Consider the following 12,299-nt stretch of genomic DNA (forward strand, 5'->3'; position numbering starts at 1 on the left):
CCCCACCAGGCTCCTGGCTTGCAGAGCCCAGCCACCCCCATCTCYCCAGGAGGCTGCTGGACCTGGAGATGAGCAGCCCACACACGTTCCCTACCCCCAATAAACCTCCTTTTTCCAAAACGAGTCTCCCAAATATACAGTGGTTMCCTCGACTAGGAAATCAATGCTGTTCAATGCAAGCTTAGCTAGCTGCTTCTTTCTAGGCAAAAACAGGCTCATAAATTTGCCTCTTCATCACTCTGCGGGTTTTCCACGTGCTAAATAAATCCTAAAAGGCCACAACTTTGGAGCAACTTGAATTTTTCCCTTCATAGGATGCCAACTCTTGTAAATCAGCTTGTTTGTCTTGCAGGCATTAGCATATGCCCTACTTTATCGATCCAACAGGAAGATGTAATTAACATATCTCAGAAGATTCGGTTTGTGAGCTGGGTCTCGATATCACGCCCCAGATAAGCTGGGAGGCAGGGCAGAGATATAAGCTTATGTTGTTTGCCTTGCTCACGCAAAAAGTGTTGTGAAAAATAGTTTAATGAGGTCGTTTGCAGGGTGGAGTTCTAGGGAATCTGCAGTCCCGAAGACCCAGTCTTGAATCATTACCTCCACCCCATCCAGTCCAGCGGTCCTGGCAGTTTAATGATAATCCACTTACGCRACAGGCTTCAGGAGCCAATTTTCACCAGTTGAAGATGACTTATAAATTACTATTTTTTTAAAGGTATGTACCTGAAAACAGAAAACTATTCCTCTTGCAAATGAACCTGTCCGTGCAAGATTGTCCTCCAAGATCCTTGCTGAGCCTTTTTAGGGGAAGAGTCATTAGCCTTTCAGCTTAGGGATTTCCAGTTTGATCCCTTTGGGGGAAATCTGTGTGTGGTGCCCAGGCCATACACCGTAGAGCTCTGCTGCCTGATACACGGGCATGGCATTGGGGTCCATGCGATGTGTGGTGACATGTGGCACTTTCTTCAGTCCTCAATCTTCTTTACCCATCTGCCTAAGTCCTATATTAAGACATTTTGGTCAACAGCCTAAGAAAAGCCAATGTGTCTCATCATACTGCATCTCTCTGCCAATTTGGCCATCACTCTTGGTCTTTCCTGCTTTCCCTGCCTTTTAACACATTTCACCTGTTTTTTTGAAACTGCCTGTTTCAGTGTTTTCTGCCTGTATTGCCCGGGCCAGCAGCGTGCCTGCTGCCCCCTCCTCTGCTTCCCGCTCCTCTACCTCTGCTCTTTCAGTTTAGATCCCATTTCCAGCTGTGACGTGGGCTACTGGGGGCAATGAAGGAGTGCRTTGACCTTGACGGCAGGTTTTTACCCAACCTGGAATTTTAGCCCTGTCGACTCAAGATGGAAAGAGCAACGTGATGCAGATGTTGGCAGCAGAAGAGGAACTGGCTCTGTAATTCAGACAGTATCACCTGCGGAGAGCAGAGCTCTACTGTCCCTTTTTCTTTAGTGGCAAGAGCATCCTCTGTCTCCAAGTCTGACAATAAATGAGTTTAACAGGGTCCTGTGCCACCCAATTAAAAGTCTTTCAGCCTAACAAGCTGGAAGGAACCAAAAGTCAGCTGCCAGCCTGCTAGTTTTTATTGCTGAGATTGACAGGATTAATTAGATAATGAACCAGGATGAAAATTTAATTTACAGCTTTGGAATTAATAGGCTATTAAATTGGATATTGGTGCCACACCTTTGTGAGCTGTGAGGTGGTGCAGAGCTATGCGGTCACTCCGACAGTATCAGCAGATACTGTGAGCGCTGAGAAAGTATTGAAAATGTATTATTTGCTTGGGTGGAACACCTGGGACGCCCCAGTCCGAGTGATCCAAAACTGGATTTGCCAAATCCTGCCTCACCAGCCAGCAAACAGGTCTCTACACAACTCTACCATACTTTCATTTAAGAAGGCCCGGCTAATCCCAGGCCCTTTCCCTGCTCTTTGCCGTGGGACAGAAGCGCTATTCCAGGCTGTATTTGTCTGAACGTGGGATTCCCATTTCCATGAGTGCATCTTGCAGCCCCAGAGCTTCACATCAGCCAGCTTCAACCTGATGCTCAATTATACACAGGCATGCAAGCGGGAGCTACACCTTGGGCTGCAATTTAGCATACCCTCAGGTTTTATCAAGCAGAGTAGCACTTGCACATTAAAGAGCATTAGTTCTGTTTTGTTTTTAAGATGAAAGATGCACTGAATGATTATGGTAGCATAATTATTCCTGTGCTTTGAGCAAATCACATTTAGTGGTGGGGAAGTATTTTTCAGCTTGAGAGTTATTTGTATATATAATTATTTAATCATCATCTTTTGTTAGAAAATGTAACCATTTCTTTCCATAAGACATGAAATCCATGTAACAAGAGCTGCACTTAATGAACATGAGCTGCCTTTTGCCATTAAATACTTGGAGATGGGAATTGGTATTCAGGCTGTAAATGGGAGATGAGTAGACCGGGGTCATTGACCAGRAGTTGTCTTTAGGAGTGGGGTGAGTTTTGCTGAAAGGGGGATAAGTGAGGAGTGTGGAAACAGCAAAAAAAATTGAAGGAATTTTAGTGGAAATGGTAACTGGAGCCTGCACCTGTGTCCGAATGTGAGTCTCCATGTCCAGAGGATTCCTAAACTTCCAGTGCACTCACRGACAGCTGGACAACACTGCGGGGAGACCACAGAACTGCTCAGTGGGTGAAATGTAAGCATTCATGGAAAAGTGCATGGATGGATGGATCTCCAGGCTCTCCTGAGTGCGTCTGCTGGAGTCAGATCTCTGCCCACTGGGATCTCTGCCCACTCTCACCACCCCGGTGACCTCCTTTCTCCTGTGTCAACCACAGTGTTTCAAAATCAAGTCCCACTTTCAGACATTCATAATGACGTGTTTTGCTTTACTGAAGGGCTGAAAGAACAAGCAAGCAGGGGGTTTATATTACATGTACAGATAGATAATAAAAGAGCGGACAGCGGTGAGCTAGTCCTTTAGTTCCCTATTTCATCTCCAGTTTTGCAATTAGGCAATGAAAAAGCACTCAGTAATATTAACCCTCCAGATTGAGCTGTTTTGGAAATAGGTTCCCAGCTGACATCTCTTACACCACTCTGGAAACCTGTGCGAAAACATGGATGTCCGGAATCCAAAGCAGTGCCATAGCCTTCAGATTGCGCTCTTACACATACATTCTCACATCTTATTTGTGCTGATGCATTGGGGTGTTTGTTATTCTCTTATAAGCACTATATTCCACGTCTGCCTGGAACTGTTATGATAAAATCTGCAGAAAAATGAACACTAAGGATAATGTTTTCTTATAATCTCTTATAATGATATGGGTTATTTCCTTTCAGACAAATGAGCTTTCAGACCAATTTAGAAATTATAGCATGACACAGGTAAGAGCACTAGCAATTATGCCGGCTTCCTTTTTAAGATTTAATCTTCATATGCAAAGCAGGTGTGTAAGAATCAGAGCACAGCACTGGGATTTCCAAAGCCAGAAAATCAATGAGGCTTGACAACAACAACAGCAACCCAGAAAAAATAAGATAAGGAATTTTTCAGGTTATGCTTTGGAATTACYTTGCATGAGATGAGTTTAAATTTAAAGCTGTAAAGCCAAGTTTGAGGTTCCTCAGCCTGACCAGACTGCTAGTTGAAGCAGTGTTTTCTCTTTGTATTTTATTTAGCTTTATTTATATATATATTAAATATAATGATTGTGTATGTGTTTAGCCTTCATCTGCTAAAGGGATATCTGTTTCTCTGTCTTTACAATAACTTTTGCTGCAAATATTTTGGGATCAGCTACTCAGCTGATATAAATTACTAACATCAGACAACAGTTTCAGGCAATATGAAAAGTTATGCTGGTATATTGCCAACTACCACTTTGCATTTCATCTGTCATTTTTCAAAGATATCTACAGAATATGAAAACTGACCCCAGCTTGGGCTTGAAAACTCTAATCTGCTCTCATGACTTTCTACCTTTGGTAAAACATGGATACACCATTAGTTGCAACTGCCAATGAAAAGTGTCAGTTATAGAAACCAGATAGATGGTCAAGCCAGCGTGATTTTCTGCAGCCCGGGTTGCAGGCAGCTGGGAAGCTGTGTTTCGAACTTGTCATAGGTACTGTTGAACAACCTCAAGAACAAAGAAGTGCTTATTTACTCCTATATAATATTTGGTTTGGTAACTGTTTTTAATTGCCTCAGCTGTTAATCATTGTAATTATTAGTCACATCTTATTCCCACAAATTATGTGACTCATTATTCTATGCAGCCTGCTGTCGTATCTCCATTGGCTGCACACATTCCTCCAGTCATTGCACTGATTTCATGGTCAGCAAACATGAATAAAATCACCTGCATTTTTTAGCTCTAGTTTTAATAATTTGCCACAAGAAGATAGGAGATTTATGTTAATGTGGTTATGTAAATCACAGACTCGGTATCTGTCATAGCTTGTGAATTTATTCTGGCTGAGGTTATGGATGTGTACTTCAAGTAATGATTTTTCAGGAGATGCTAGTCCCACAGGTAAGATGTCTTGGCCTCTCCTCTTATTGGCCTCAGCATAATCTCTGAAAAAGAGAAATTCAAGGTCTTCACAGTTATTATTAGTAATTTCTGGAAGGGAATGATTTCTTGGCAGCAGGAACTGATGATGTATTGTAAAAGCCTGCCCAGGAGACCCTCTTCAGCTAAATTTCTAATTGGATTGTTGTGCCTCACCCTGAGGCTCACAGGAGGGTTCATTAACTGCCTCAGGTTCTGCTAAGTCCTACTTAGTCAGGGCATGATTTTTTTCATGTATGAGGACATGTGTCCAAAGGACAGGACCAAGCCGTACACTCCAGTCCCACTGCCGCTGGTGGGACATTACTAGCTGTTTAAAATAAAACATGCAGAATACTATTTCCTACTTTTAAAAGGGAAAAATTCCACAAGGTCCCCAACTGTTGTTGCTATCTGAGATGTCAAATGATAAACTGGAGTCCAGCGCTTACCAGCAGAGTGCTGATGACCCATCTCTGAGCTACCTCCATAAGGGCAAATCTTCAAGTGAAAATCAAACCAATCTCAATTTCCTGAGATTTTTCAGTGAAAAGACAAGATGGGGTCAATGCGTGCATCATGCTGTGTGGGACTGGAAACTAATCAATAATCATAAGCTGTTATCAAAACAATTGCAACAAAGCAAGGCACTACCTGGGGAAAACAGCGTGTTTCATAAGATGCAGCGAACGGTTGCGTAAAAGTGTCTCCCATTCTCTATTCTCTGGGACAGCATATAAAAGTGCTCATAGCTCAGGTCTCTTTAGCTGCCTCTGCTGACTTATTCCTCTTGGTGACTGGGTAAGTCTGATTTGACTGCATTGGTTCGTAATTATAGAAATTGATGTATAAGTAGTGTTAATATAATATAATATAATATAATATAATATATCCTACCCTATTTTAGCAATATTGATGTAAACCTTTTGTCTAAAAGCGTTTTTTCTTGGAAACAGTAACTTGCGAATAGACGTGCATGTAGGCAATTGCCATGAGGTTGTTTTTTTTTTTAAAAAAAAAAAAGGGCAGGAGGGAGAGGGTTCAAGAAATGTGAATAGTAGCAATTCCTGGGAACTCAATGCAGAACAAATGAAAGATGCTGGCCTTGCACTCCTGATGGAACAGAGACTTACAATTTGCAAGAGACAGGTAAATCCTTCTGTGAAAGGCAGAGCTGATGTATGAAGTATGAGAACAGGCTACTGGTTCAGGTGTTGGACCGAATATTGCAGTTTCCAAGAGTTTAGCAATGGGGCTTGAGTGATGTAGCAAGTTTGAAATTGGGCAAATTCATTCCACTTAAGCATCTAGGCCTTCTCTTCATTAACAAGGACTCCCTTACTACTTTGTACTATCATTTTTTCTAAAATTATTTATACATTTCAGGAGTTCCAGATGGAGCCTATCTAGACTACAGATTTATTAATCAGTTTCTGTGTTTTTTTGACTCTTCACATGTTTTGGCCCATAAGAAAAGTTGTGTTATGCTCTTGGCACCGTGCACAGAGTCAAAATATCTGCTTTAAGGTCTTACTCTCTGTCAGAGATTTGTTTCGTAGTCTTGGCAAGTCAAATGAGGCTGCTATACAAACATAGCAGCACCTCTTCGGTTCATGTGGGAGTTTATGTAGATAATGACGGCATGGACAAGAGAGGATGAAACTTTCCTCAATGGTGGGAGGCAGCAGAAAATGTAAGGAGCTACATGGAAGCTCAGTTAAGAAAAGATGTGTGAGGACAGACTGGGTAAGACTCAAAGTCTCAGTAGTTATCCCTTTAGAGAGATTAGCTGTGGAGGCAGGAAACTCGGAAAGCATTTTCAGCATAGGACTTCTTCCCAGACAAAAAAAACAGCAAGAGCCAGGGATGTAAGGAAAGGGCAAGGGGATAAATAGGTCTTCCTATGGCTCATTTAGGGAATAGGCTACAGGGCAATAGAGCAATAACACGCAGCAGGAATGGGAGCAGACTGGAAGTCTCTACGCAGCAATTCACCTCACCTGACTGAACAGACCTGTAATGTACAGGTCTACTTTGGGGTGGAATGCAATGCTGATTTTTTTTTCCACCCCCCACTACCACCACCATGAACTCTAAGCTGAGTGTAGACAACTCACTCAGGCATGTATATCTACATCTGATCAGATGAACACCATTCAATATGTCTACACAACCCAAGTTACTATAATACTATTTGTTCTTTCACTCCCGTGGCTGCCCACTCTATCAGGCTCTTCCACACTGTGCGTTTCAGGTGGACTTGCCTTCTGGAAAGATGTCTTCCTACGGACAGATGCTTAGCTCCCGCTGCGGTCCACCGTGCGAAGTGACGTGCCCTCAACCATTTGTCGACGCTTGGAACGAACCGTGCATTAGCTCATGTGGAGATTCAAGAGCCATCGTGTATGCGCCGCCCGTTCTTGTGACTTTCCCAGGACCCATTATCAGCTCGTGCCCTCAGGAAAGCATTGTGGGAACTGCCGTGCCTGAGTTTGAGGGTTCAACGGGAGGTGGGGGATATGGCGGCGGGTCCAACTCCTATGGATCTGGTGGTTCCTACGGCGGTGGGGGATCTTCCTACGGCGGTGGGGGATCTTCCTACGGCGGTGGGAGATCTTCCTATGGCAGCGGGGGATCTTGCTACGGCTCTGGGGGCTCCTATGGTGGCATGGGGGGCTCGTACGGTGGGGAGGGTTCATGCACTGGTGGAGGCTCTCGCTTCGGCAGTATTTACCGCAGCTCATTTTTCTCAGGATTTGGTAGAAATTGTTTCCCCTTTTTCAACAGAGGGCTCTATAGGTATCGCTATGGAAACTATGGGTCATTTTAAGTCTTTAAGAAAGATTCATGAGACAAGAACCAACAAGATACAAACTAATGGTTGACATACAGGCCTGAATATCAAACATACCAAGCAGCCCCTATTTCTGCTGAAGTCAGTAGGAGCAGTGGCTGCTTGGGATCTCTATAAATCAGCCTACATTTTTTTTTTCTTTGTGCTATATTTTTTCTAAGGCTTATGATCCCAATGTTGCACTACTTTACCATCTGCTGATATTATGTTTTGTTCTTTCTGAACCTGAATAGAGGAAAAACAAGTAATGGGACTTGACTGTGAAAGTGTACAGTTGAAAGAAGAATGTCTTGTGAGCAGTGTGCTCCTCTGAATGACTAATCAGTTGTAGTCCTTGTCGAAATGGAAATTACATTCTTTGTCTCTGCATTGCCTCATATTACAAGAGCGTATTCCACTTCTTGTTTGTATTAAAATCCTGTTGCATCACAGCACTGTCTTCTGGCTTTCATTTCTCTGCAGTTCTTTGCTTACAAATGAGTCCGAACAAAGATAACCTTCTGCAGAGTTTAGATGCCCATCAACTCTGATGTGTTAATCAAGGACTATCATCGGAGGAGAATTAAGTCCTACATATGACCAATATCAGTCTTCAGGAATTCTTCATTAGGGTTATTTATTACCTCTCTCTGATGTGTTTCATAATATACATACTAATAAATGTAATAGATCAGAATTGGAGAATAATTTTGGTTGGAAGAACCTTGGGAGATCATCTGACACAGTCCCCACTCAGAGCAGAGCCAACTTTGAAGCTAGATCAGTTACTCAGGGTCATTTCCATACGAGTCTTGAATATCCCTGAGGAAATTGTTTTAACCCTAGAGTAGCTCAGCAGGTGTCAGAATGATTGCGTGTGTCCCGACTCCAGCAGGAGGCAAGGCTGTCCTCTGATCTATCGAGTCTTGATGGTAAAAAAGCTTATCTGACTGTAGACTGTAAGGAGAAATTGGTTAGCCTGGATCTGAGTATCCCAGGCTAGCAGGGCCAAATGGAAGGGGGAGTTTATTCATACATACTTAAGAATYGGACTTAAAAACAAAGGTCTTGCTCCTAGGGGCATGCCCTGAAGTAAGCTGAGAAATTCACCSTGGCAGCTGAAACAATATCTTTCTTTGGGAGACCTTTTGATCGTGATGCTGCTCACGACAGGAGAGGGCTTGTGCGTAGGCTGCGCCAAACAGCTCCGTGCCAAACAAAACAATCATTTCCTTCCTTTGATTGTCTTAATCCTTGTGGTTTATTGATTTAATTGGAGCATTTATGCTGTAAATTATCTGAGCTTGTTAAGCATCACCATGGGATCCCTCAGGCAACTGTTACACGGATGCCCTCGTGCTCACTCAAAATTAAGGATCGCAACGTGCCTCGTACACGCCTGTTGCTTGAACCGCCTGGGAAATGAATTCTTCCACCTTAACTTTGCAGCTGGTTTTAACATTTTTTTTTCCATCAGTATTTTTTTTAAACAAATGTTTAAAATAATGTGCCTGCAAGCTTTTTGATGAAGCAGGAATTTCAATTGGGAGAAGATCTTATGAGGAATTTTTAAACAGCTCTAGTCCTGTTATGAGCTTATGCCAGTGATGTGCTGTACCATAATATTAACAATATATTGCTGCAATTATATTTCCCAGTAGTAGTGGCATTACTTTAAAAGCAGTCTATCAAGCAAAGTAATGATATTATGCTAGTCAGACTGTAATCCATGGTCTTAGGTGACAGTAAATATCTTTACTGTAATAAAAGCAGGATTGTTTTTGTTTGGTATAAACCCTTTCTCCTAGTGCAAGAGTGGTATCCTCAGCTGCAGATTGCAGGTGTGCACAAAGATGAAGGTGTGTACACAGCAGGGTCCCAAGGACATTGAAGGAGTCGCTGTTGTGACTCCGATTTCAGTCTTAGCTCAGGGATGTCCAGCTTTGCTCCAGTGCACTGCAGGTATGATCGAGATAGCAATGCCCCAGTGATTTTCACTCTTGTTGCACAATGTTTTGATCCTCAGCCTGTTGAGTAAGAACTGTTTGGGGGTGTAACTCTCCTCTAGAAATTGTAAGGTTACACCTTCACTGAAGTCACATGTGTGATAGTTTATATAGACGTTGCTAGCTCAGCTTAAAAATCACTAGCTCCTGCCTCTTAGTAGTGTGCCGATGCAATTGCATAAAGCACTCATCCTCTGCAAACCACACAGCTGTTAAAGCAAAGGTCCTACAGAAGTAGCCATAGATCCTGCTATGGAGATTGTGGCTCATATTAAGGCAGCCCAAATATCCCCAGACTGCAGAACAACTTGGGAGATGAAAACACAAGATCCAGATTCTTGCTGGGGCTGGCTCTGGAGCTGGCGAAAGCCCATTGAGTCAGCAGGAACCACCCTTACTTGGTACCTCTGAAATCCAGCCCCACACCTCTCTCTTCCATGTTATGCTTTATCTTTAATTAATAACAGCTTTTATTAATTGCTTCACAATTATAGAGCTCTATTTTCATTGTGTCAGTGCAAAACAAGTAATCTGAAAGGGCCAAAATTGGGACATTGATAATAAAACTGCAACAGAGAAGAACAAGAGCTGGTGGAAAGGGACGTTTTCATAGGCAATGCATTCTGTAATGTCCCCTGGACYTGAGGAGGTGCATGCCCTCTGTTGTGCACTGTTTCATTCTGCAGGTCTGTATCCCACTTCTGTTTTGTATTAAAATCCTTTTGCGTCTTAAAATTCTGTTCAAGTTGTCTTTCTCCCCAAAGCCATCCTGTCCTATCCTTTGCACTGCCCTATTTGGCTTCCTAGGGCATGTTAAACAGCCTATGAGCACCAATTATCTCTTTTTTATGATAATATGATAATAATTGCCTAGGTAATACAGGTGTTGTGAAAATGAATGGTTGAATGAAGCATTCAAAATTTGAGCATGCAAAGCAGTTCAGGATTGCTTCTCCATGGGGCGCGGAGGTTTCTAAAGCTGCTGACTCAATAGTTTGTGCTGATGTATGAACAGATAGCATCAAATTACAAACAGAATTTCTTCGGCGTAGACAACCCTCAGATAAATCGTTTTCCATCACCGCAACTATTTCATTTCATGTCAAGTAATGGATGAGATCTAAAAGTGCCAGATGTACAAGTAAGACCTTTTCAGGGCAGGTCAGACTGCTTAATATTCTCTTTCTCTGAGTGATTGTGAAAAGTGTAGATAAAAAAGTGCAAGAGATATGACGTGGTCGGCTGAAGATTGAAAATTCATGAGGTTCTTTACTTTTACTCTCTACAGTACAGCCAGATTTTCTCTTCTGAAGGAGTCTGTCCATCCATTCTGTCACCACATTTTGATTAGAATCTCAGTTTATAGGAATTATTGTGATTCCCATGGGAAGTCTGAGGTTCAGGCAATGTAATTATGTTTTCAAAAATGCTTAAAGAATGCCAACCAATACAAAAATACATTTTATCTGGCATTTTTCAGAATTCTCTGGGGACTGTGCATGATACTATAGAAAATCAACCACATAGACCTTATTTGATTTCCCAGATTTGCCACCTTGAACTTGCAATGTTAAATCCCTGAAGGCATTTAGGAATTTCTTCTGACTGTGGCCCCATCAGAGAGCTGCATTTCTGTGGCAGTACAATGTGCATTCACATCACAGAGCTGTGCAAAGAGAGACTTTCATGAGTGATGAGAGACACAGAAATAATGGCTTGAGTTGTTGTTTTCCACAGTTATTGCTGGGAAAAGAAACATGAGGACACTGAATAGATGAATTCCCAAGATAAGTCTATTGAATACTAAGGATGTAGTAAAATCTGGCTCTATTCAATCTGATTGGTGTTACTGATGAGGGAGCTCAAGAACCAAATGGAGCGTTTTATTTTTTTTTGATGCTTATATTCAACTAAAACTACAAAAGCACTCACTTTCATGAATTCATGAAGGATGAAATGAAATACAAGGACTATTAGCAGAACCAGAACACAAAATGTTCCTATCATAGGTTCCTCTTTCCCCTTTGAAAAATCTAACTTTTGTCTCCTTGTTAAAACCAAGGTGAAAATAGCAACGAAGCAAATTTTACTTGAGAGCTTTTCTGGAGATAGATAGACAAAAAAAGAATTTATAGAATACTAACACGATTAAGCAGTTAAGTCTCCCATGTTCTAAGAAGATACAGAAATTTATGATTAATTTAATGATCGTTACAGGCAGGAAACTCATGAGCTTCAAGCAGAGCCTTAACATGACTGAAGAAATAGGCTCAATTTAAAAACAATTAGATAATTTGATTGCAATCTTTATGTGGCTCTGTAGTTAGGAGACAAGGTAACCACACATCTCCAGGAAGCGGAATTCCAGTCCCATGGCACAAACTCCGAAATGTGTCACAGGGTGCAATGTTTTCCACTCCTAAAAAATCCTGCCATCTACTAGAGCGGCCCAATTCTCTTTTAAAGACTTAAGCCTAAAAGTTTTGGGCTGTCCGCCAGCCGCATGGCAGTGTGTTTCACAATCAACGTGGTTTGTAGGTACAAAGGTGAAAAAGGAGACATTAGCCTAATGTATTGATGCGGCATAGTTTTAATGGCAGGAGAAGTACAGCATGCATTTGACAGAGACCGTCACGCAGAGCACAGAGGACACTTCCCAGGGCTTTGGGAAGGGCTGCAGCTCCACACACGCCGGCAAGCAGGTCAGCTGGACGTCACCGTGCTGCAGCTTCTCCTCTGCGGTGAGGGCATTGCAGGGCTGCCGCAGCAGAAGACGCAGCCCCTTCAGAAACCACCATCATTGCAGCTTCCTCCGCCCAGGGAGGACGCTCCAGAAGTGTACGACCTCCTGTTACCAGAGGAGCTCCCCATGCCAAAGGACCTGCCTCCTCCGCCATA

The 12,299-nt window shown here is 42.5% G+C and overlaps 1 protein-coding gene across 1 annotated transcript; it reads left to right on the forward strand.

The window, feature by feature from the left end:
- Positions 1 to 6,837: 6,837 nt before the first annotated feature.
- Positions 6,838 to 7,392, forward strand: LOC112969995 (scale keratin-like). The gene has a single exon (XM_026073866.1). It carries the CDS (start codon positions 6,838 to 6,840, stop codon positions 7,390 to 7,392), a length of 555 nt encoding a protein of 184 aa, XP_025929651.1.
- The last annotated feature ends 4,907 nt before the right edge of the window (positions 7,393 to 12,299 follow it).

The sequence above is a fragment of the Apteryx rowi genome, unplaced genomic scaffold, assembly GCF_003343035.1.
Source record: "Apteryx rowi isolate R43461 unplaced genomic scaffold, aptRow1 scaffold_379, whole genome shotgun sequence".
NCBI lineage: Eukaryota > Metazoa > Chordata > Aves > Apterygiformes > Apterygidae > Apteryx > Apteryx rowi.

Bases quoted from the DNA above. Each gene is read 5' to 3' on its own strand.
- LOC112969995 (XM_026073866.1), top strand. From the start codon at position 6,838: ATGTCTTCCTACGGACAGATGCTTAGCTCCCGCTGCGGTCCACCGTGC.